The sequence below is a fragment of the Astatotilapia calliptera genome, chromosome 7 (genome assembly GCF_964374335.1).
Source record: "Astatotilapia calliptera chromosome 7, fAstCal68.1, whole genome shotgun sequence".
NCBI lineage: Eukaryota > Metazoa > Chordata > Actinopteri > Cichliformes > Cichlidae > Astatotilapia > Astatotilapia calliptera.
In genome coordinates this window covers 58,062,740-58,087,631 of record NC_137428.1, presented here as the reverse complement: position 1 = coordinate 58,087,631, position 24,892 = coordinate 58,062,740, and the positions used below count along the sequence as shown (strand labels likewise).

General features: G+C 40.6%; 1 protein-coding gene across 3 annotated transcripts in view; it reads right to left on the bottom strand.

The window, feature by feature from the left end:
- Positions 1 to 280: 280 nt before the first annotated feature.
- sema4ba (sema domain, immunoglobulin domain (Ig), transmembrane domain (TM) and short cytoplasmic domain, (semaphorin) 4Ba) overlaps positions 281 to 24,892 on the bottom strand; it is a 53,346-nt gene continuing 28,734 nt past the window's right edge. For all 3 annotated transcript variants that reach the window (XM_026175979.2, XM_080303946.1, XM_026175976.2), the window contains exons 2-15: positions 23,535 to 23,943; positions 12,914 to 13,074; positions 12,649 to 12,711; positions 12,124 to 12,222; positions 11,467 to 11,578; positions 11,131 to 11,247; positions 10,722 to 10,879; positions 7,172 to 7,353; positions 6,562 to 6,712; positions 5,258 to 5,468; positions 5,064 to 5,179; positions 4,499 to 4,656; positions 3,906 to 3,997; positions 281 to 3,742 (exon numbers count right to left, since the gene is read on the bottom strand). In XM_026175979.2, coding sequence (XP_026031764.2) covers positions 2,970 to 3,742; positions 3,906 to 3,997; positions 4,499 to 4,656; positions 5,064 to 5,179; positions 5,258 to 5,468; positions 6,562 to 6,712; positions 7,172 to 7,353; positions 10,722 to 10,879; positions 11,131 to 11,247; positions 11,467 to 11,578; positions 12,124 to 12,222; positions 12,649 to 12,711; positions 12,914 to 13,074; positions 23,535 to 23,652 — 2,511 coding nt within the window. In that variant the 5' untranslated portion in view covers positions 23,653 to 23,943 and the 3' untranslated portion in view covers positions 281 to 2,969. The remainder of the gene's footprint in view (positions 3,743 to 3,905; positions 3,998 to 4,498; positions 4,657 to 5,063; positions 5,180 to 5,257; positions 5,469 to 6,561; positions 6,713 to 7,171; positions 7,354 to 10,721; positions 10,880 to 11,130; positions 11,248 to 11,466; positions 11,579 to 12,123; positions 12,223 to 12,648; positions 12,712 to 12,913; positions 13,075 to 23,534; positions 23,944 to 24,892) is intronic.

The window sequence follows — 24,892 nt, the reverse complement described above, 5'->3', positions numbered from 1 at the left end:
AATCAAATGAGCCCTTAATGAGCAAGCACTTGGGAACAGTGGGAAAGGAAAGCTCCCTTTTAACCAGCTGGAGGTTAAATAAACAAATTTCTACCAGAAAATGATACAAATTGGTATTTGCATCAAATGTTAGATGGTAAAAAATAAAATTTCTTGCATATGGACCCATTAAAACCCAGATTTGAGGTCTCCCACTACAACGCTCTTGCAAAAACCTGCACCATTGTCTGAAAGGAAATGGTTAACCTACTGAAATCATGAGCCTTTCAAATAACAAAAATCTCCATTTTATCTTTATTTGAAAAATTAAAATAAAGTGCTTTTTATATACAATACAAAAAGAAAGAAAACAGTAGTGATGTATGATACAAAAAAATACAATTCACAATATTTTTTACATTGGCAGCTGAATTTACAAAACAACTTTACATAAAAACTTGTTTACTTACAATACATGTTGACAAGAGTCTGAGCAACTTGTACTGTCACAAATAGAAGAAGGCCCGACTATAGTGGTTCAATAAGTGAGAGCAGACGACGATACTTTCACTGTGGCATTAATAGTGTAGGCTTGTATTCAAATACAGAAAAACATATTCAGTACCTGCACATATTCGACTAAATCACTGCCACGCCGTATTTATTCTGCGCTTTGCAAATTTAATATTGTTCTGATGACAGCCGCTTCACCAAAAGCTGCCACTTGTTGTTTTTAATAACAGTCAAAGCATGAGTCTTTCATATTGCATGAGTGAATATAGCTGACTAGTCTTTGAAATTCAGTTTTGCAGTGCCATTTATAGGAAATGTAATATAATACTAATGCTTATATTTTTTTTAATATTTAAAAAAAAAAAGAAAAATCAGCCAGTGGTTATTTATGCACTACAGTTTAAGAATAAAATAGAATCCCTGACTGCGCTTGAAGCCACCCTAACAAAAATGTAAAATAAAACGACACCTCTCATGAGCACGTATTGTACAACATTGACACAATTAAATTACACGTATTCACGGTTTTGACGTTTTGTTTTTTTTTTTAAGTATGGCCAGTCCTGTCACACCTACAGTGTAGCGTTTGACTCCAGAGCACTACTACCTGGTTAGTTTATTATCCCCAAGAGGCACATCTCTTGATTATTGTTTCAGAAGGCATTCTCCATTCCCACCCCTCCCCCCAAGGCAGATTTGTAACCAAATCCATAACCTGCAGTGTACTAAGGCTCCTAACATGATGTGCAAATCCTGTGCTTTCTGAGTCACGATGTATATGCCTTCCCTTCAGGTACGCATTTTTTCTGTTGTTGTTGTTGTTGTGAAGTATTGATTTTGCTGGCTGGATCACAATACTAGAGCCATACTCAAGTAAGAATAAAAAAATATTGGATGACATGAGAAACGCTTTCAAGTTACGCAATCATCTGATTTAGTTATATTAAAGCGAGAAAAATCAGTAAAATGAACAATTCCCCTGTTTATTACTGAATGACAATGAGAGTTATTGCCTTAATGGTTGCCTTTACAACCACCTAAGAGGCTGTTTTCTTCATCAACACTCTTCAGTTTATATTTATATCAAAGGTGGCAGTCTACAGGTGTGTTATTGAAATCACATTATTTTTAGGTGTTTGTTTTAGATTCAGTATGATTCAGTGACAGAACAGCTGTGAAAAAATGTCTCCATAAAATAACCTATTGGCCACATAATAATAATATTAATAATGACGATAATAAATATTGATAACCTTTCATCATGCTGCAATAAATGACCTGCCGCAAATTTAACATTACCGTTCCGGACGCTCGTCTTTTATCGTCTGTTTTTGTCACGCCAGCCTTTCAGAGCTGCATCATCTTTCTCCAGAAAACGCACCAAAATGGCTAAAATCTCTTGCATACTTGCGACTGCGGTGTAATGAGTGTGCGTCTCTTTGCGTGGGTGTGTGTTTGTAGTGCCACTGTATCTAAAGTAATTAACAGTGCCAACACCTTTGTGCTTACTCAGTCTCAAGGTGAGGTGTTTCTCGGTGTTTACCCCACTTCACATTATTTGCTTTGCATAGACTGCCTATCTCATGAAGAATAGCGTGATAATACCTGGAATGAGTCCCCCTCCCTTCCCTTTTATCATATTTGGTGAAAGAAAACCAAGACAAATCTAACAACTTAAAGTCAGTCGTCATCAGACAAATATTTATACCTAGTAAAGATGGCAATACTTAAAAAGCACATTTCTCTCTTTTCTTGGAGTGCAGTGATTGAGGTGGTAAGAGTTTCTGCATTTCTGCTTTCATCTTTTCAGATTTCTTTGTTCTTGCTGTGTTTGAATTAACTCTAAAATAATGAGTGTACTTGTGTGAATGTACACAGGCTATCCTGTAAGAAACATTACAGGACTTTTTTAATATATATGTATGTATATCTTGCCTGTCTTTGACTTGTTCGTGTGGATTCTGCTTTACCTTGCTACAGTACAGTACATAGTGCACAACCTCAGTGAAGGCTAAACTCTCGCAGAATGAAAATAAATCAGCAAACACTGCGTCAGGCGTCGTGTTCGAGCATCACTCTGCCTTTCAGAGTATTACCGGCATGTCATATGGACGGACTGTGAAAGGCAACTCTCTGAAATCTGTTCGCTAAATCGTGGTCACGATGCCATGTCAATGCTCGTTACATTCCCGTGAGCCGTACGTGAAAGTCTGAAGGCGAGCCGGAGCTTCTTCAGTGTGCTTCAAATGCACTTGAATAAGAGGGTGAGAGGAAAACGAAATAAAACGCACATGGACCACATCGACAGAATTAAAAAAGAAAGAAAAAGGAGCGAGAGAGAGAGTGCAAAATCTGTGTAATGTAAAGTCTCTCCACGAGAGTGCTGATTTTTCCCTCTTATGTTTTTGTCTTTCTCAACAAGTGCACTCTTTCCTTTGAGTTCAAAAGCAGTCACTCCATATAACATGAAGCCTGCCTCACACTATAGAGTCTTTAATCTCGGAGCCCAGCCGGACTCGAGGCCGGGGGCACGTGGGTGAAATCTCCACGTGGCTCTCTCTTAAGTTCAGAGGCCTCTTCTCCGATTCAGAGAAGCTCTTGCTGTTATCAGGTGACGAGCACTCGTGCGGTGGAGTGCTGCAGATGTAGTTGTCATTAAGGGTCTGGTACCCCTTGTGATCCGAAGCTGAGGTTGTGACTGTGTTGCCGTTGAGCGGCAAGTTTTCAGCGGGTTTCCCCACTATTCTGGGCTTCTTCTGCTGCATGTTCGGGCACTCTCCCTCCTTCAGCATGGACTTCATGTGGTCACGGTTCCTGTAAACCACAAAAAGGGAGAAGACTACCAGGGAAAACACCAGGAGGGCGCATACAACGATTAGCTCGTTCCAGTAGGTCTTTGTGTTGATCTGCGGCGAGCGGGCCTCCCCTGGCAGGATGATGATTTCCTCCTGTGAGATCTGCGGCGTACGTGAACGGCCTGTCAAGGTGGTGCTCTCCTCCTTGGCTTCGCCTCTCACACAGTAGTTTGCCAGCAGCTGTCTGAAGCCCTCCTCCACTGACCAGCACTCGTATGTTTCCTGCTTGTCCGCTTGAGCTACCACCACCAGTCCCCCCTCTGGGCTGGGGTAATGGAAATGACCTGCGCTCTCACCGAACTCCCACTTCCTTTCAGCCAAATTAGAGCGCAGGTTGCAGGGCAGTACTTTGAATGTGTTGGCTGGGATAATGATCACCTGGCATGACGACATCCCTGCGGAAAGTCAAAGCGTAGATGAGTCAGGTATGGCGTGAAAAAAGGCTGTACCACACGGCTGATACAGAATAATGTTTTTTTTAATCAACTCTCATTTTGAGAGGCATAGCACGGAAATGGAGAGTGCTCTGTAAATCTTAGAGAAGAGGAGGCCACATACGTGTAGGTGGAGGTCTGGCAAACCGTGGACTTGCCGCAGTCTTATTGCAAATAGCTGATGTGTCTGCTTCATCTACATCCTGCCGCCAGGCACTGAAACACATACAATTAACCATAAATAATAATCATAATCTTCTTTTTTTTTTTTAAATGCACTCTCTCATCTAATATTTGCATATCACAGGCATAGACTGAATATAAAAGAAGGACAGAGCCCCTGGGCCTGAAAAGTGAATCCAGTGTGAAAGATCTTTAAACCCGTGTTCTTACTCATGTGGAGCAGGGGGCAAATCTGGGCACAAACAAAAGATTGTAAAGCGGATTAAACAGTTTCCTAGTGGGTTTATAGTCTTAATTGCTAGTTTCCAGTCTTATTTAATACAACATGATGCTTGTTTGGTAAATTGTTTTCCTGTTTAGAGTAAAATACATGATTATTCGGGGTAGAGCATCCCTCATGCCTGGTTCATCAAGATGGTGACAATGAAATTGCCAAATTTGAGGTTTCAAACAGGACTTCAACCTTTTATGTACAGTTTATGATCACAGAAAGCCTTGGCTGCTAAAATAAATATTGTGCAGCGGGATACGTACTTGTTTGGTGTAGCACGTCTGACATCTACACATTGCTTCCCATTCCAGGCACAGTAAGGATCCCTCGAGAGGATGCACTCCCCACAGCTCTGATAATTAGTGCAGTTAGCTACTGAGACCTCCACCAGTTCAGAGAAAGAAGAAACATAGAGCTGACCCTGTGGATGACAGATGACAAAGAAGGGGACAGTCAGGAGGTGCCCCAAATACTGATACTGGGTTACTATTTTCATCCAGAGTCCTCTCTTTGTGACCCTGATCTAAATGTGGTAGACTTCTTTCATCCATTTTAAAAGGAATTCCTTTGCCCTGATGTATGGAAGCACATGCCAGGATTCAGGAAGTGTCACAAATCCAGCTGTTAAAACCCCAGCTGCAGATCCCCTGAGAGAAAGTTGCACGCAATTAGCTCACTGAACACGGGGTACGCTGCAGGCTGCGACTCTTAATGGCTCATGGAGTCTCTAAACTGCCAATAAATGAATTTACTGAGCCCATTAGTTTAAACCATGAGAAAGTGCTGTGAATTAAATCGGACCGTTTTCTTTCCGAACACCACGTGTACCTTTTCAGTGTCCAGCTCAATGTGCTGCACCGGCTGAGAGTCACGGAAGAGCACCATCTCTTCAATAATGTGCATCTTCTTGTTGACGTTAATGGCTTTATGAAGTCTCCCATCATCTGGAGAAGAGAGTTTAAGTGAAGTCAGATAAAACAAGGGTGCAGGTGAAGAGTGTTTGTGAGCGGTGAGCTGTTTACCTGTGCCAATGAAGAGCACGTTATACACCTTTTTAGCTGCTTGAACACGATGGACGGCGATCTGCGTGTAGCGGACATTGCGCTTGAGTAGCAGAGGCTGGCTGCGGATCACGCTGTCCATCAGGAAGTGGTCTTTGACAAAATTCAGCACCTTGTCTGGCATGAGCAACGAGGAGGAGATGCCCTGTTTTCTGGCAGCGTTTGTGATGCACTGGAAAACACAACAAACATACTGCTTTACATGCTTTCCCCATACGTTCACTGGATAATGAAACCTGCAGCGGCTGTACAGCACTTCTTTGTGTGTTTATTTTATTACCAGGTCATTTCAGTGATTTCAGTTTGATAAGTCAGGAAATTAAACCTACAGTCGTTTGATAAGAATCATGTTTAGGACCTGGAGACGAGTGATGCCTGTCTAAAAGATATCTGATCAAGCCTCTATCAGCAGTCACAAATGGGAACAACCTAGGCTACGTTCACACTGCAGGCGAAAGCACATCAAATCCGATTTTTTTGACCCTATGCGACCCATATCCGATCTTGGTATGACAGTGTGAACGGCACAAATCCGATATTTTCAAATCCGATCTGGGTCACTTTCGTATGTGGTACTGAATCCGATACATATCCGATGTTTCAGAAAGCGACTGCTGTTTGAACGGTCAAGTTCCATTAAATCCATCTTATGTCACTGACACAAGACAGACGCCAATTATCAGCGCCGGAGAAGCGCCCGATAAGACATCGCGAACGCTTCCTGGCCATCCGGTGAAACTGCTGGGAAGACAACGTTGGAGAAACGTTAACATTTTATTTGTACTGTATAATCTGCAGATTATGACAGAAATCTGCAACTATCCTTTGAAGCACCGCTCCTCTCTAAAACAGCAATAAGGATAATTATTAGGTTATCTACATTATTATGTAAATAACAAAATAACTTGAAGCAAAAATTGGGAAACGTGAAGTCCAAAGTCTTTATATTAAGGGCCATCTGTCAAACAATATTGTTTGCTCTGGGTCTAAACAGAGCGCGTTGTGTGTGACATCTTCTTTTGCGCATGTGGGCCGCTTTGAGCGTTCACACTAGAGCACGTTTGCTGTCGCATTTTATTTGTAGTGTGAACGAGCAGACAGAAAAAATCGGATTTGATCAAAAAATCTGAATTGAGCATTAAGACCTGCAGTGTGAACGTAGCCCTAGAGACCTCATGCAGCTGAAGAGACACAGTGCAGAGTAGTGACATGTGCAGGATGTATCTACTGGGTTTTCCAGCAGAGGGCAGCAGGAAAGCACTCACCGCTCCAGGCCGAGGCTCTGGCACCGGATGGTTGTAAGTATACCACTGCTGGGTTTCGCGGTTAACCTCACGGTATCGCCCGTTGAACGCCTTTTCTACCTGGTCCATAGTGAAGGAGCACACTGCAGAGCTTCCTGATGCACCTTTGTACCTTTTATAGGACATAAACAATTGACAGATGATTACAATCTTTCAAACTTGTAAAGCCTTGAAAAAAGCTGTACGTAAACATAGAGATAATACAGTGAAAATCCACCAAAACAGATGGAAAACTGGTAGTTAAGTCCTGTTACACTCTTCTTTGCTTGACAGTAAATTTTATACATACATTTTATCTTTAAATAACAATTCTCATCTATCACAGATCATTGAGAAACATGATTGAATACATATTTAATTAGTAATCTAAATGTTACGAGTAAGATCAAGATGCTTGTCTTGATCTTCCTGGTGTTCATAATGGTTTAAATCTCCACAGCCTTCACAAACACAATCAGGTATGCCACTGTTTTTCATTTTATAATCCCTCATGTGTGTGAAATAATTACCTTAAAGGTGTCTGTACATTTATTTCATTGTTATCTTAATCAAAAGATTTAAAAGCTCTCACCACTGAGAGGTGAAGACTCCATAAAACACTGTGTTCTTCCAGTCCTCCGGACTGGGTGTGAGCACAAACATGTCTTGGATTATGTTGAAGGGAAAGCCGTCATCGGGCAGAGAACACAAGAGCTGAGCCTTCAGGAACGTCGTCCATTTCTTCTGCAGCACCCTTTCACCTCCAACGTCACCCTGCAACACAATAACTGTTGGTTAGGAGGGGGATTTTTTCCAGCACGAGGCGCTGCAGTATGAGATCTGACACCTGAGGTCAGTATAGACAATATCCTCACACAGTTTGACACACAAGTGTGATTTGATGGGATCTGACAGATCTGCGGTGCATATTCTGAAATGATGATATGCACCACATGGTACACTGCAAAAACATCCTATAACATGCCTTTGATCAGGGGTGTCAAACATTAGGCCTGGGGGCCCATTGCATCAGTTTGGAAAATTGAGGGGAAACAGGGATTGGACTTTTAACTGTATTTAAGTTTTACAGCGTTTCCTGGTGATAAAGACCTCCCCTATGGCCATTTATACTACATTAAAGTAATTAAGTAACCGATAAACAATTAAATGAAAGGGACATTCTTTGTGAATTTGAGCCCAAATAGTTGTGCTAATACACTTTACTTCTATCATGTAGAAAAACTAAGATGTGTTGTTGAAATTACACTGCTTTTTTATTAGATTAAGATACCACAGAGATTAAATGTGTATTTAGTGTAGTTAAACTTCTTTACACTGACAGGAAAGGAAGTTTCACTGGTTGAGTGATCGAAGTGGGCTGCATGTGGCCCACCGTGTAAAATGAGTGTTAACATCCCTGCCTTAGACACTGTATGTTATAATGTGTAGGGAAATACATTCTCCTGTCTTTGTTTTCCTTCTTTGTGACAAAAACAAAAACAGAGAGCGCCCTGTCCAAAGGTGAATTTGTTCAAATTGACGTAACTGAAAAACATTAACCTCCTCGTAAAACCACAATGAGCTAAATCAATTGTGCCTGCAACATAGTTACAACCCCGAGGCGGAAGACTTCTAGGTCATGAAAACAATATACATCATCACAACTGGCATAGATAAAAAAAACACTTGGGGCTTAGAGGAGGGCAAATGCTTTTAAATGAAAAAGAAGAAGCACTGCTCTCTGACAATCCTCCTTGACTGATACTGCTGCTGTGATTCACCGCCTTTGGCACGAGCCTTCAAATTGCTATGAGGGATGTGGGACTTCTTTGACATGCAGACTAATTAGGATGCACCGATTTGTATGATAGAATATCAGTGCAAACTGGAGAGTAAATGCATCTCGGCGCTTCAGTGTGAATGACATTTACAGTATGTGATATGTATATATATATAACTGTTTGATGAGGTGTTACAGGTCTCAGGAAGGTGATTGCACATCAAGAGCTAAATTAAAGAGCTTAATTTAGTTTTGTAAAGAGACAATCTGTTTATCATAGATCTAACAAGCTCGAAGTTCGCCGTTGTAATCAGTTTTGCAGCTCTCCAGAGGACCAAGAGAAATGCTAAATGACCTAAACCACATAAAACGTCTTTAACATGAAGCTTCAATTGAGTCCACCTTAGCATAACATTAATCAGAGGAAGTGGCAGCACGGGATGGAAAGGGAAATGACACATGACCAAGACTGAGCTTCTGAAGCAATTACTTGTTGTAACCCAGGCAGATAATGAGCAACATATATATTCCCTGGTCCTTTGGGCTGAACCGAGTTTTATAATTCAGTGCCACTCTGGGCTTAAACTGACTTCTGAATAATTGAAGAAAATGCATCCCATTCATTAATCCCTTGTAAAAGCACCCCTTGTTCAAAAGGCTGTTCAAAAAGCCATGAACATGGCGGGCGGTAATGGCTTCTTTCTGGGAAACGGAACAATCCTGCAAATGAGAACATGCTTTGTTGTGTTTGTTTCAACCAAAACATTGTTTATCATTCCATAGTTAGCCTCGATGAAGTGGAACTAAAGTAATAGTAAACACCTGGATATACAGCAAGCATGGAGACGGCCGCCGACACAGTTGGTGAAGCACATTTTGGAAGACTAAAACTGGACGTGAATAGTTTACTTGAACTGGCGTCGCTGTAAAGTTTTACCGAGACTGACCGTTTGCCTCATTTTAAAGCTTTGTTATGCTTTATATTTCCTTCAGCACTGCTTAAGAAGCTAAAAACCTTAAACATTATTGCCAATTTCCTTCTGGGTAATCTGTTCCGTGTTACATATTTTAAACGTACGTGAGAAAATTATCATCAAAATGCCACATGAGCAGAGTTATAATAGTTTTGATTTTTCTCTAATTAGCTTTTATTTTTATTTTGTTTTGACATTTAGTTTGGGTTCAGTTAGTTTCCAGAGTGGGTTTGCTTGTTTTAGTTCAGTTTTTATTATTTAAGAATATTTAGTTTAGTTTTTAATGGTTTAAATTTCAATTCAATTTAGTTCAATTCAGTTTTATTTATTTAGCACCAAATCACAATAACAGTTGCCTCAAGGTGCTTTATATTGTAAGGTAGACCCTACAATAATACATACAGAGAAAAAGACAACAATCATATTACCCCCTATGATCAAGCACTTTGGTGACAGAGGGAAGGAAAAACTCCCTTTTAACAGGAAGAAACCTCCGGCAAAACCAGGCTCAGGGAGGGGGTCCATGTGCCGCGACTGGTCAGCTTTAGTCTTTTTAATTATTACTCTATGAAACATTTTGAAAGGATTTCACTCACAGTCTTGTTGACATTCATCAATGCCTCATTAGGAAAGCTTTGATAAAATGTTAGTATAAAACTAACAAATACTAAAACTTCCTTCTTCTTATTCTTTTACTTAATTAAAATAGGTTTTTTTTAATCTATTTTTACTAGTTGCTCCTGAGTCAATATTAATATTGGAATATTTGTCCTTTAAATGGATGTATGGAGAAAAAAAGGTGAATGAATGAATGGATGGACCCCCCCTCCTTCCATCTCAAACTCTCATCACTATTTTTCACCCTCTTCACACAGTGGTGAGTGTGATTGTTTTAGGAGAGCCAAACAGCAGTCTGATCTGGAGGACTGACTTCTCAAGGCATAAATACTAATATAATGCTTAAAAATGAACAAACACTGTGTGAGGTCCGCAGAAGGTGTCAAAGCATTTCTGCACACAGATCCCACGCTTCAGTAATCCTAAGTGATTTGTAGTTGGATACTGAATCCTGTCTGAACGCAAATATTTGGTGAAACATGATAAGAGCAGAGAGAGCAGATTTGGATGGAAAGGAATCAAACTGAGGCGAACGTGCAAGAAAAATGTTTTTCTGTAACAACAGCTCGTGCGTCACTGCCCAGAAGGACTCTGAGCTATAAGCAGCTTTCAGTAGACTACATACTGTACATTCCTGTATAGGTACTGAGCACAAACAAACAAGCAAACTCCTGCTTTAATAGAATTCTATAGAGACAGCAGGGAGTACACATTACCCAAGGGTAAGAAAGCTGCTTTAGATGGACTATCTGCCTTGGAGCGTCGCTCACCTTACACACACGAGCAATGCGTGACACAATGGTGTTGTCAAAGAAATCAAACTCCTTCCCCGCTTCACTGAAGAAGAAGTAAATCTTATCATCATCGCCCACCGGGTTGCCCTTGGGAAGGCTCTCCTGTATGTAGGCAGAGCCAACAAAGGCTGGATCTGAAAGGAAACCAACAATACTGTCACAATGGGATCTAGGGACAGACATCCCTATTCCCATGGCAAACGCAGTCCAATTTCAACAGGGACCGACAGACTGCAGGTACACACTTTTTCATATTCATCATTTCAAGTGATGCCACACTGTAAACTTCCCATTCAGTAGATTTGGTGCAAGCAGTTTGACAATGTCATTTATCTCAAATGAGACACAACAAAAAAAACATTGCCTTCCAGCTATTATACTGTACCTTGAAGCCAGTTAAGTGAGTTTTCTGTTTTTAGAGCTGTTCCTTGGCTTAGACTCTTGTAAATGATGGGTTCATTTCCTTGGAAATTACTGACTGTGCCAGTATACAGCTCTCCATCTGCAACAGGGTGAAGAAGACCATCGTAATAAGAGTACTTATCACAAGGGAATGGGCTTCTGCGTCACATGCGGTAATGAAATCCAGAGGTTATGCCACAGTTTGTCTTTATAGGATTTACCAAAGTACTTTACTGATTCCCACAGTGGCTTCTATAAATCCAAACCATTTAAGCGAGCCTGATTTTTATCAGCGGCTGACAGCCATCGTGAGACCTACCAGCCATGATGGCAGTGGACTTGTATTCAGGGTTGAATGGGCAGCGGCTCCGTCCATCCTCTGTAACAATCTCACCAGTATCACTCTTGACAAGGGAGAAGTCTGTAGTGTTCTGGAGGAAACACACACACACACACATCACATGTCACACGCTGAGTTTGAAGTAGAGCTGTAACCTGCTCTGATAGTGACCGCAGACTCAAGTCTCACAGCGGAAAGGAGGTCAGTCTGTGTTTGCTAGAAACTGCAGCAAAGATCACGTGTTTGTTTGTTATGGATTGCTCTAAAAGGCCTTAAAAGATTTGTAGAAAAGGATTGAAAACGACATTGATTCTTACATTATTCGATTACGTGCATTAAATATTTTTGATCCATTTCCCATAAGGCACAGGAGATAATAAAATAATGCACTTATATGGTATCTGGCCGGGCAGAGCCTGAGCCAGACTGCTAAGTGAGTTGAGAGGCAGGAAGCAGAATGCATCTCTTCCTCTAGAATCAAATAAATAAATCAGATATAAAATCTTGCACCGGGGGTAATCAGCTTTTCCAAAAACAAACAAATGGAACAGATTTTTTTTTTTTTTAATATCCAAAACCAGGCGTGCTCAAATGTGGGCACTGCAACAGATGCATGCTCCTCCATTAAACACTTACTATGTAAGCACAGATGGGGCTGAAGGCATAGGTTCCACAAACGTACAGATGAGTGCTGTTCATGCGTAGTAAGATTTTGATGTAGTTGAAGCAATCCGTCTGTATTAGAAACACAGGGAAAAGTTCTATTAGACTGATTGTTTTAACCAACTTCTTTCTTTTAAACTGTCCAGAAAGTCATTTTTCTTTTCATGCTCTAACATAGAACAGTTTAGAGAAATTTGTGAAGAAGTAAGAATACATTTCCATCCGACAGCTTTTCAAATGGTAAAGTAAAAGCACTAATTCCTCCTGCTAATGTAGTGACCCTTACTGAAGGCTCTGTGACTGGGGGCTGCCATAAAAAAAAGTGGAAAACTGTGACTGGAAGGAGGGAAAAAACATCCATTGTTGTAGCATGGAAAGTCTCAACTTGAGAGGAAATGTCCAGGGTTCTGCCCTGGATCTGTTTGCCATCTAGCACTGGTCGTGTTTGAGCCACGTGTGAGTTTAGGCACTTGTGTATGAAACCATCAGTTCACTCGCCTGCAGGTCTTTGCCTTTGAAACTGCACTCTTCTCTCTTCCTCTCTGGGGTTTTCCATGCAAGCTGCAGAAGAAAAATAGCATCAATTGCATACAGTAGATATCATATAGTGAGGTGTGTTATAGTCACTTTGGACTACTGGGAGCTTAGCATACTTATTGCCATCTACGTATACTACACCTCTGGGATCATATCATAAATGAATTCATATAAATACAGTTTATGTGGTATTGCAGTTCACAGCTGCTTGCACACTGACTCTTACCTTTCTTTGTAGCTTGGCTGCGCTGATATCAGAGAGGCTGAGAGCCAAGAGACTCTCCCGAGCGCCAACATACAACATGCCGTTTTCGCTACTGAGCAGCAGAGAGGTAAAGTTGAAGACTCCGCTCACTGAGAAACTTCTGGTAGTTCTCTCCTTTGCATCTATACAGAAACAAAAACACAGACAGAGGAATAAAAATAAACATGTAATAATTCAAAAATGAACTTGTCCAGGTTAAAATGAGGGGACGGATCACTATATTATAAACTGCTGAAGACAGGGAATGAATTAAGGTGCAATCACAACACAGAATGAGACTTTTTGTGTGTCTTAATATTAATGACAAAGATTTTCTTAAATGATAGAATATTTATCTCTGCATGAGCATTGCTATTTTGCACTTTTGACTTCATCAGTTAGCACACAGTGAAAACTGATGTGAAAATGAGAAGAATGAGGGTGAAAGCAAGAGAAAGCCACCCAGCTCTCACTTGTGACTACATGTTCAGCATCTAGAACCAGAAAAAGATGGACTTTGAAGCTGAGAATATCAAGTAGATGAGATGAACAGCAACATATAATGTGGGCCTCACAGTGTTTGTTAAACCTGAAGGTTTTTGCAAAAATAAATAAATGACTGAACGAATGTGCCTGTTTCTCTGTCTGCTTGGACAGTACGTGAAACTACAGCTTCCAAATCTTACTGGCACCTCATCAGAAAAATTCCCCATATTTCTCCAACAGTTCAATAATTTTAAATCAACTATGGAAAATAAATTGCTTTGTTTCCACCACACCAACAACTCCTGACTAAAGCCAAGAGTTAAACCATTAACTCCCTCTAATCGCTGCTTTAAAAAAGCCCATGTGTATCTCAGACTTGCAGCAGTTTGGAGGCCTTCACTGCCAGCACAACGTGAACAACTCGCCTCAGCGGCATGCCAGCATAAACAGAAGCCAGGAGCTAATGGAAACTTAGTCACTGAAGTTCTGAAACAGGATCTCAGGCCTTGAAATGTGAACTGTAAAAAAAAAGAAAAGAAATAACAGAGTCCTCTTTGAACCCACCTACTATAAGAGCTGCATGAATACTAAAGATTTAGAAAATGAAGTTAAAGAAATAACACAATATACCCAAGTTGTGACATTTCTGTAAGCTAGACAGAAAGTAAATAAGAAAATAGTTTTTTAAGTGCCACATCAAAATGCAATGCTTACAGAAAAAAACAGAAAAAAGAAAATGCAAATAGCACATACAAAAAAAAAATGAAAATGAAAGCTGAAACAGTGAGGGGAACACAATCTAAATTTGTAAATGCAACTTTTACAAATATACAAAAAAAGGTAGTAATGCAAACAGTTTGCAATTTCACCCTTTGATTGCTTTTCTTTCCCTTTATTTAGTTTTAACATATTTTCATCAAGAAGGAAAAAAAACACACTTATTTTAATTCGTATCACAATATTTTGAAAGTTACTCTCATGTATTCGGGGGACTTCCGATCTATGAGCCAGCAACAACATTTAGAGCGCCTCGTCACATCAGCTGATATGATGAGGCGCCTTTATCTACACTGTACACAGGTGACAAGGTAAAGGACAAATCAGTACAAAGTTATTCTGAATGATCACCTCTAAGACAATTGCTGGGGCACAAAGGGTCAATACACCTGTGGGAGATTTAGGGCCATCATCGAATCACCAAATGAAGGAGTATATACTTAAATTTAAATGTGGTAGGGTTTCAAGGCTTTGAGAGTCGCTGCTAGTAGCAGCCCACTGTGGCAGTGATGCATTTTCACTGTTTTTCACTGTTCAAATTTACAACATCACATGCACAGTAGAGTGAAACTGTATTAAACCCACTACTGCTGGTGGTAATAATTAAAATTATAGCACTTCACCGCATTAAACTAATCCGGTCCAGATAAAGCCATTAAGTTCTACTGAAAATAGGCTCACCATGTGGTACATACCCTGCAGTATATGTGACCTAATATAACCTCACCTTAGTGTGCTGGTACAGGAGGTCGAGAGACTTCCTCTCCCTTGGGAAAACAACATGTTAATAGCGGTCCATCACCACGGCAACAGTGAGCCATATTGTAGTTAAATCTGTCCGTAAAACCACAAGAGGCTCTCCTCCATGTACTGTACATGGACCCACGGGGGCCATTCTCTCTCCTTCCCACTATCATTAAAGGATAAATGGACTGCTGCTCCATGCCGGTACTGTTCCCCCCATTTTTTTTCCTCCCCACAGAGCCGTGGGCAAATTCAGCTGTGATTTACAGAGCGGGAAAGACAAAGGCCAAAGCCTCAACCAAAACAAAAGCTTTGAGGGATTTTCACAGAGGAGAATATCTACACAATTACTCTCTGGAGTCAAATCACCGCTGTCATACTTAGCAACCACAGATGACAAAAAGAAACAATAAGGCTCCCAATTGAATATCATTAAAGAGATCCAGGAGGGTTTTGCAGCTATACAAAGCTTTTGCTTCATACCTTTTGGAAAACAAAGATCATTTATTGGCGACCAACTGTTTGACAATGCTTTATTTCTCTGAGGAGTCGGTAATGGCTAAATGGTACATTTTATCATTTTTTTGACCACGTGGTGCATTCAGGCTTACAGAAGCGGCTGGACAGTCTTAAAATTAATGTTTAATTTGCAGCAAGCTGGTTGTTTTTTTTTTTTTTTTAAAACATCTTCAATTTCACTGCAATACTGGGGAAAAATAGCTAACATTTTGCTCACATTGGAGTCCAAAACGGAGTAAAAGGGGAGTGAATCTTAATCATAAAGTCCCAGGACGGTTGGAAACACAACTCCAAATGAATGCTAATGTTAATGTGGTGCCCACTTTTCTGCTGCAGGAGTTCAGCACAAGGTGCAGCAAACCAGACTCATGAGGTGATGTGATAATTTTGTGACAGCTTCAAAAACAACAATGCATCCGCGAGACAAGAGAACAATGGAAGGAACAGGCACAGATGATGCTTCACAGTTTTTTTTGTATCCGTCTACACGAGGAATTGCATGTCGAGGATAGTGATGTTTGAGAGAGCGCCAGAGTGCAGTTTGCTTTTCCAAAAATGCTGTTCGTTCGTTTTACTACTCAGTGTCAAACCCTGCCCAGTTTTTGCAGGCTGCTCTGAAGTACCTTATATAGAGTAGGTAGTGTTTTCTTGGAAAGGGAAGCGGTCCAAGCAAGGTTCATGCCTACTTGGATCATATCAATAAAAGTGGAGTGCACACACATTCATACAAGCTCTTTTCTCCCCCCTATAGTTAAGTGATTTCCATCTAGCATTCACAAACATTCGCTCACTTGAGGTTGATATCTTAGTATTACTAAGACTGGAGCAGCCAGGGATCGAACCGCCAACCTTCCAATTAGTAGTTGATCCCGTCTACCGCCTGAGCTATAGTTAATTTGTCCAGTAAAACAGATTATTAATGACTTGCAGTTAAGTTTTATTGCTGAAATGATCAGTTGATAACAGGCTCTTAGCCATAAATTATCATTTGATTCACTCAATGTAACAATAAGTCTCGTTTTAATTGATTCACGGCGGAATTAATCAATTATTTGTTCAACATTCAGTGGTGGTTCCAGCTTGTTAAATGGATTCTTTTAAACTGCTGTACATTTTTTCCACAATGTTCTGCAAGTAAAAAGAATTATAATATCATAAAAAGTTTTTTTTTATGATATTATAGCGCCTAGAGCACAAAACCTGAATAGACTAACCCACAGGTCGGACAGTGTACAGACTCTTACCCCCAGCAGCTGTGGCAAAGGAGAGAGGGCCAGCGTTTTGATCCCTGGCTCCTTCAACCAGCACGTCTTAGGGCTAGATATTGTGTGTGAGAGTGTAATAGGTTATTGAATGTGTGTGTAAATGGGTGAATGTGGATTGCACTGTAAAAAACAAAACAAAAAAACAAAAAACGCTAGACGAGAAATGGCTCATATAAATACCAAATCAGCATCAAAAGCTGCATGCATCCTGCATGAACTTGTCTTTCCCTCCGCTCCACATATGCCACAGTTTCTTAAAGAATCCGCTCTATTGTTATTTGACTGTCTGAGGTTGATTTGCGACGGGTCATTTCATGACAATGCAGCCCCAGAAATGTTGTGGTGTACACCAGGAAACAGACAGACGAGTTCAAAGGAAGAAGGTTTTGTATCCGTGACAGAGAAACAAGTCAGAAGTGGCCACTGTGCCACTACTAGAACAGCAACAACAGTATCATCCTGCAGCATTTCATCCTTGTCCATCTTACCTTTTTCATGGAAGTCCCTAAAAGTAGGTGTTGACTACTTTGAAGTGCATGACTCCAACAGATGGGCTTATTTTTAGGGCGCATTTGTATCAAAGTGGTTTAGGCCTTTCCCCCCCCCTTTTTTTGGTTGGTTATAGAAACCTTACAGCATGCAAGTTACTTGCATCTCGCATTCATTCATTATAAATACTTGGATGATCTACATGAAGACACACTTGTACTTTTTTTACGGTCTTACACCTTTATGTTATTTTTTTCTTTCAACACTGATCTTTCCACTTACGGGAATCTAGATGAGCAAATATGTTTTTTGTCTGCTGAGGTTCTAACATGTCATCCAGTAAGTTATCTTAGAAAAAACAATGAAACATGAGCCAACATTTGGGGAACAATGGCCAACTCTGTGATCTTTCAGCACTCTCACCGGAGAAAAAACTCCCCAGGAAAACTGAGGCCTGTGGATTAGCCCCAGAATCTGAGGCATTGTTTCTGGAGAGACAAATTATTGCCTAGTTTTTCTAATTGTAGTTTCATAAACAAAATTATACACACACCTAAATGTCATGGTATTTGATATTTGGCGGAAAGCTCAAAGGGTAAATCCAAAATTATATGGATGGATACATACCATCAGGGATAGGCGATTCATTTTGTGTTTGTTTGTTTGCTTAGTTTCCTGGGTAAACTGATATTTAAGGCAGGAAGCTAATTTTCAAAAAATAAAAATAAAAAAAAAATCAAAGGAAAGACGAAGAAGCAAAAGAAAAAACTAACCAACCGCTGTATTTTTTGTAGGCTGATTATGGACTGATCAGAATGAGTACACAATGTCGTGCTGTCGAGCTGCAACTGAACGCACCACGAAAAATGGAGCCAGCGGGCAGATGTCTTATAGAGGGCTTTAAACTTCACCAAGTCAGTGCCTGACCTCTTAATCTCTGGTTTGAAATAGCAGCTTTGAGCATGGTTAAATCCCTTCATCTGTGACCTTTTCTACAAGTACATGAAGAGCACCCTCTCTGCCATCTGTAAGCAATATTAGATTATTGCTATTATTATGTAATTAAGAGTAATTTGTGCAAATGACAAAGGGCTAAATGGACTGAAATACTTGCACAGACTAACTTGCTAATCTATTTAGAGACAAAATTAATAGCAACTTCTGCTTCAGGAAGTCATTCTGCATTTTTGCATCTTTTCTTTTTTTTTGATTGGTCCCAAAAAACGATCATTAAAAATGCAGAACATCCTTTTAAGAGAGCAACTGTAGAGAAATGTGTCCTCTAATGCCAGAGATCTAAGTCCCTTTGTTTTGTAGGGCAATGATAACAGGCTGATTCAACCAGCGCCCTCTTATAAGGGAACTGTTTTATCAGCTCTTACAGCTGTATGTTCAGGAGATCAGACGATTGCATACTTCATTTAAACCACCTGTTCCTGTTTTCTTTCCACAGAACTCTAGAAAAAAAAAGAAAAAACATCCCCACTTCTGCATCAACTGGATATGTTGAACAGCAAAAAAAGGTGTCTTAAAAAAACCCCACAAGATAATGTCCCTATCAAAACACCTGACTTTACTGATAATCTGCTTGGAATTGTACAATGTCAGGGTTCACTAGAAGATGACCCAGAAAATACACCCCTGTTTGTCTCTTTATCGCCTTCAAGAGCAAGCAATAGACTCATGACAGATCCTCTCTAAAGGACATCATATGCCCCATTTCCAGTCTTCTGACCACAAACATGACCTACATTCCCATCTCTGAGGGAGAAGAAGAAGAATACTTGCCAGTAATAGTCCTAAGAGAGCACATTTAAACAGGGTTGAATAGGCAGAAGAGGATGCACGAATGACAACAGTTGAGGAAAACATCACTACACCTATGCACACAGAAGCAGAGCCAAATCAGTGTTATGTAGAAAAAACCCGATTTACTTTAAATCTGGCAACCATGATCAGCCTCTAACTAAAAAGTGAGGGGGATGAGACCCCTCTATGGTAAAATGGGAGTTAGCTTTTTACTTTTTTACAGAACTGAGTGCCTATCCATCCCTACATATCGGTCCAGTGAGTAAAAGTAAAGTAAAAACACTGATTCAGTTTATTTAATGTAATTCATTTCTTAAAGAGTGAGGATTGCCAGATGAGCTAGGATGCCTCAACATTTGGATAATCTTGTAAAAAAAAAATAAGAGGCAGGAAATTACATTTAGAAGAAGCAGGAAAGGAACTTCTCCGGAACGAATGTCTTTCCTTTGTCTTTATCTGTCTACTGTACTTGTTCAAGGACTTTGCTCAGGGTAGAACAGATGAACTCTTGTAAAGCCATTTGCTTTTAGAAGAATTAGAAGAGTCCTGCTGGGTCAGAGCTCCTACTACTGTCGCATAGTCTGGTGACATAAAAACAGCCCACACTGGAGCTCTAACTACATTATCCCAAGTAATTGTAACTAGCTACTAAGAGCTGCTGCTGAATTGGTAATTGTGTGGGAGAGCAGACCCGGGAAGCTGAAGGACTGAGACTAAAGCATCTGGAATGCATTAAGACAACAGGCCAAGAGGGTCAATCCACCGGGAGGTTCATTAGGCAAGCTGCGAGCACGCTGTTTGTATTGGTAAATTGTGGGGCTGCATCTCGTTAGCAGGATATTGTCTCCACAGCACCATCCACATGCAGAGAAAGGTGGTAAATTTGAAGACAACATTAGGAAGCAAAGTCTGGAAAGGCATATTGTAAATTCTGAGGAAAGTGTAGAGATAAAATATGTGCAACAGGGATGAGCCATAACAGGCTTTGGTGGTGTAATTTATAGAGGGAAAATACAGCACGCTGGGGCTTCAATCTGTTACCATTTAAATACTTTAAATCAGTCATTTGTAAAGAAAAAAAAACCTCACACAGCTCAGCTCTGTAGGATCCTTTTTTTCTCTTGATAAGACAGTCTGCAGGTCAGGGAGCTACAAAAGCTGACCCTGGATTAACCACTATAATGTAAACCAGCTGCTGGTTTTACCGGGAACTCACCCTGACCCCTACTATGAACAGTGCTGAAGCACCAAGAAAAAAAGAGACTGTACATGAGGTCTTGACTTGTTTTTAGCAATACAGCAGATTCAGACCTGAACAGCCAGACTCCACGCTGTGCTATTGCAGAAGGAGCAGAGAAACTGAAAAGTCACTATGTCCCCACAACACCCTGAAACTGAATGACGTGAAGCAGCTGCACAAAAGTTAAGAGTTGCACTCTTTACTTGTTGTTAGGGTCATTTTGTTTTAAGAGCTGAACTGAAGCTATTCTCGTCATTAACTGTGGATAAGGAAATTAGTGCAAATACACCAATTCACCAATTAGTGCAAATTCACAACAACACTTTTACACTGAAGGTAAGGCCCTACTAAAAGCTAGAGACCAAGACTAAGCTGTCGCATTAGTTAGATTTTGAAATGCCATTTAAAAATTTGACAAATGCATTTTTACTACATTTTCCTTCCTAATTTTACCATTTACTTACATAGTCTTAATATAAAGTACAACTTTACACGTCTCTATTAGGCAATGTAATCACATTTGCTTGAGCGCTGATACCATCACGAAACCAATGTTCAGCTATGTGGCATCAACATAGTATCGAGAAGTCGTTATCTCACTTGACACCACTGTCCTTTTGAATTACTCGAGAGTGGCTGATTCAACTGGCCCAGACACGACAGCTTTTAAATAATTAAAAATGCTTTATTCCCTAGTGTGGCTGTGGGCATACCCCTTAAACAAAATTAAAGCACGACTGTCACACGGTGGGAAGAGGGCTGAACGGTTCAACAAGAAAAGACGGGCAACTAAAAGGCTTATAGGTGTGTCTTTTAAATAGTGCTCAGCACACTAAGCCATTCAACATGGTGCGCATTAAAGCCTGGAACAAAAAAGCAGAGAGAAAAGCAGATGCGGGCTCTATTCCCCGAACCCATGATCCGTCCTGATAGGCGCATAATGAGAACCAGACAAGTGTTCACACCATAACACATACAAATCCCCATTCATTATTCATGGCAGATTACCCTCTTCATTAAGGCATAGGCAGGGACCAGGGGACAGAAAGAGAGAGCGAGACAGAAAGAGAGACAAATAGAAAGTGATAGGGAGACCGAGAGAGTAAGAGATAAAGCCCGTCTACAAATATGGTACTAGATGAATATCAGCCAGGCAGGACTCTGGCCCGCCTACAGTGCTACATTTAAGCACGCAAGCCATCAAGCTAACTGGCATCCAGAAAAGACAGGGAGGACCAGAAACCATGATGAGTTCAGGCAGCTTCTGCTGTATAAAGTTCAGGTCCCTGAGGCCTGCAGCACTGCATTCTGCTTTGATACTGTAAATACAATGTGACAAAGCCCTTCTGCGGGAGGCTGGAAAATGTCAGTGTAGCAGAACAGACACTACCACAGCAGGACAACTTTTGTCACCAGGCCCTCTTAACCTTTATCTGCTGAAGAAAAGAAAAGAAAAAGAAAAATACTTGTTCTTTGCTTTAAGCCACAAAATAAAACTGGTCTTTTCAACACTAACAATACCAGTGACTCCACAAATTCTATGTCAGAGTTGCTTTTCAAATCAGCTAGTACATTTTACAAAAGTATGGCCTCTTAACCGCGTCAACAAAGAGTAAAATTACTGCTTGTTAAGTTTTACAGGGACATAATTATTATTTCTGTTGTTAAATTATTATCTACATGACCCTTCATGAAGTTATAAATAAGGTTAAAGTTACAGCAACATAAATGCTGCTATAAAAGAAGCTAATGACCGACTAGAAGCCTGGTAAGCCCCAATAATAAAAATCGAAGCAGGACAGAAAACCCTCCCTGCTTATCTCCTGGACAGTCACGTCACGCATGCTTTAAAAGTTGTTGTTTAACACCAGCAGCACGCCCTCCAAGCAAATCTTTCCTTAAGAACAGGCCCAAGTGTGAAGTGTCTTTTCAGTGAGTGATGGATGGTGTGTGTTGTTGTGAAATGCTCCACAAGGGATAAGCTATGGGCTTCGCTGAGGCTGGGAGGTGAGAGAGATTATCTGTTTGTATAGAGGTCCAACATGAAGGGGAAGGCACAAGCTCAGACAGGCATCTATGTAAAAGCTCGGTCGGCTTAAAATTCGCTCCAAACTGGAAATTCTACCCGTGTCTGTAATAGATTACTAAGCAGCATCTATCAACATAATCCTCCCTGAAGTAACTCTAATGACGCCTGAACATGAGTCACTAACTGCAGATCAATCACTGAAAGCCTCTACCGATCCCACAATCCATCATTTTGTTTCATTCTCTGTGGAGATAATAGAGCACAATTAATGTGCAAAGTCAACATGTCATCTTAAATGTACCAGTATATCATTTGAATAATTGGATACAAGCAGTTCTTGGTGCCGGTGGCTCAACCTATCAATGGAGAGAAAACAGAACATCGGAAAAACAATACATGAGGGCGAATATAACTATATCTCCACCATAGTTTAAGAGTGAAATGTGAAAGGTTCCTAAGCTCAAAGTTATTTTGCAAGCAAACAGAAAAAAAACTGATTATATAAGAGCAATAACTCTCAGCGCTCATGAGATTGTGTCCACTTGTCCTTAGTAAGTCAAAACACAATGGGCCAGTTCATTTGTAATTACTGTCTGACCTGCAGGTACTCGTCAGAGCCACCCTGATAGAGCAGCCATTCACAGCATGGATTTACATGATGGAGACAAACACCATTTCACCCCTCGAAATCCTTTTAGCTCTTACAATGGACACATAAGAAGTGCATTGATTTTTTTTCTTTTTTCAGTGGACATGGTTAATAAATAGGGAACCCACCGGGAACTGGACGACCAGATCTGTAAGCAGAAAGTGAGAGTGGCAAATGTAGAACTAAACAGCTCAGCAGAAAACAGATGTTTCTGTTGAGCGTTCATGATTTAAGTTCCCAGGTGGACTTATGTAAACTTTTACCTCTAGACAGCTGTGAGCAGCACCTAGAGAAGAGAATGCAACAATGCCAGTCTTGATGACTGTTTTTTGACAGTTGGCCACGTGCTGCGGTTCGCACAAAAGGATCCGACGACGCTCCAGCTGGAGCCTCAGGCATCTCCAAACCTCACATTTCCTCGGCTCACCGAGAGAGGAGGAGAGCCTGGTGTGTCTGCAGGCTTGCTGTGTGTGATGTGCATATATGGGATAGCAGTGCAGCTTGGGACCAAGCACGCCTACTTAAAAAAAAAAAAAAAAAAAAAAGTAATTTGTAAAGTGGCTGTTTTTGTGTTGTGAAGAAGTTGTGAAACTTACTGTAAGAAAAGGTGAGGCGTGGAGTTACGTCATTTTCCGTGACAGCCGTATGAAAACAACCAAGCAGAAGGACAATGAAGGCAGAGAGACGCAGCCAAGCCATACTCATTGTCCGCATGCCTCCTAAGGTCTGCCAGCCAACTTGCAGTATTTCCCTTCAGGTTTTTGGTGAATTCATGTAGAGCGTCTTTTATAACACTTGTTTATTTTCTTCTCCTCTCTCTCTCTCTTTAGTCTTGCAGCTCCAGGCTCCTTGAACAGAATGCGCCTGCACCGGTGTGAATTCAGGGCAGTCTTCTGGGCTACAGACGATGACGCTGGTTTGAAATGATGATTTGTGACCTCAGAGCAACAGCCTCCATTGATCAGCCTCCATGCATATGCGGCAGCACAGGGTCACAGCTGAAACCTATCAGGATAAAGAAAGCGCATTCAAATTAGTGTGCATTAGCACGCTAAATGAAATAATAAGCCAAGTGACAGAAAAAGTGATCTTAAATCACTCAAATTATCTGTTAAATGTTATACGTTACTTTGCAACAGGTTCACTGAGCTATTGTAATATATTAGCCTGTCCACCAATTGTAATGCCATCTGCTGATGTCCACATGAACGGTTCAGCAGGGTGTATGAAAAGTTCAAAGCCTGCCCAAATGTGATTGGTTAAACAGAAACCAGAAGGTTTCATGTACCAAATTCTTGTCCCTTGCCTACAGATTGTACATATGAATTCAATTTTATATTTTATTTTATCACTCTAATATCTTCATGCTTGATAGTCTCTCTCTCCAGCCTTATTGTCTTATCGTTATGCTTTTTACATCTGTCCTATTGTCAGCTCATCAGTCATTCATAAATTACTTTGAATTCATTTATGAATGACTGATTCACCTGAACTAAATGCTGAACATCTTTTCTCGGCATTAAGAGGTTTTTTTTGGCACACAGCTGTCTTTATCTCCACACAACACAAAGCATGATTATGCAACAATGACATCGCATTCATAACAAAGTGTATAAGTGCCAAGGGTCAAAACGAAAGACTGCATGATTATCTTTCAGTTTCTGTTCATAGGAAGCAAATGATCATTTTGATAGTTCAGGGTGTTCATGTGTGAGGCTGTTAGTAAGGCGCTAACACCAACACTCTCAGAAAGCTTAATCGCTATATCTGAGCTGCATATACCTGTTCTGCTGTGCGTTGGACTGAAAGAAAACAGAGATTTCTTGGTAATCTCTGCTTTCTTGAAAAAAGGTGTGACACCCAAGACACAGCTCATATTACAAGAGCTACAGGAGCTTCTGTCCCATCGTTTTCACCAGATGAACTTTAATTGCGCTGCAGAGTAGTAGGAAGT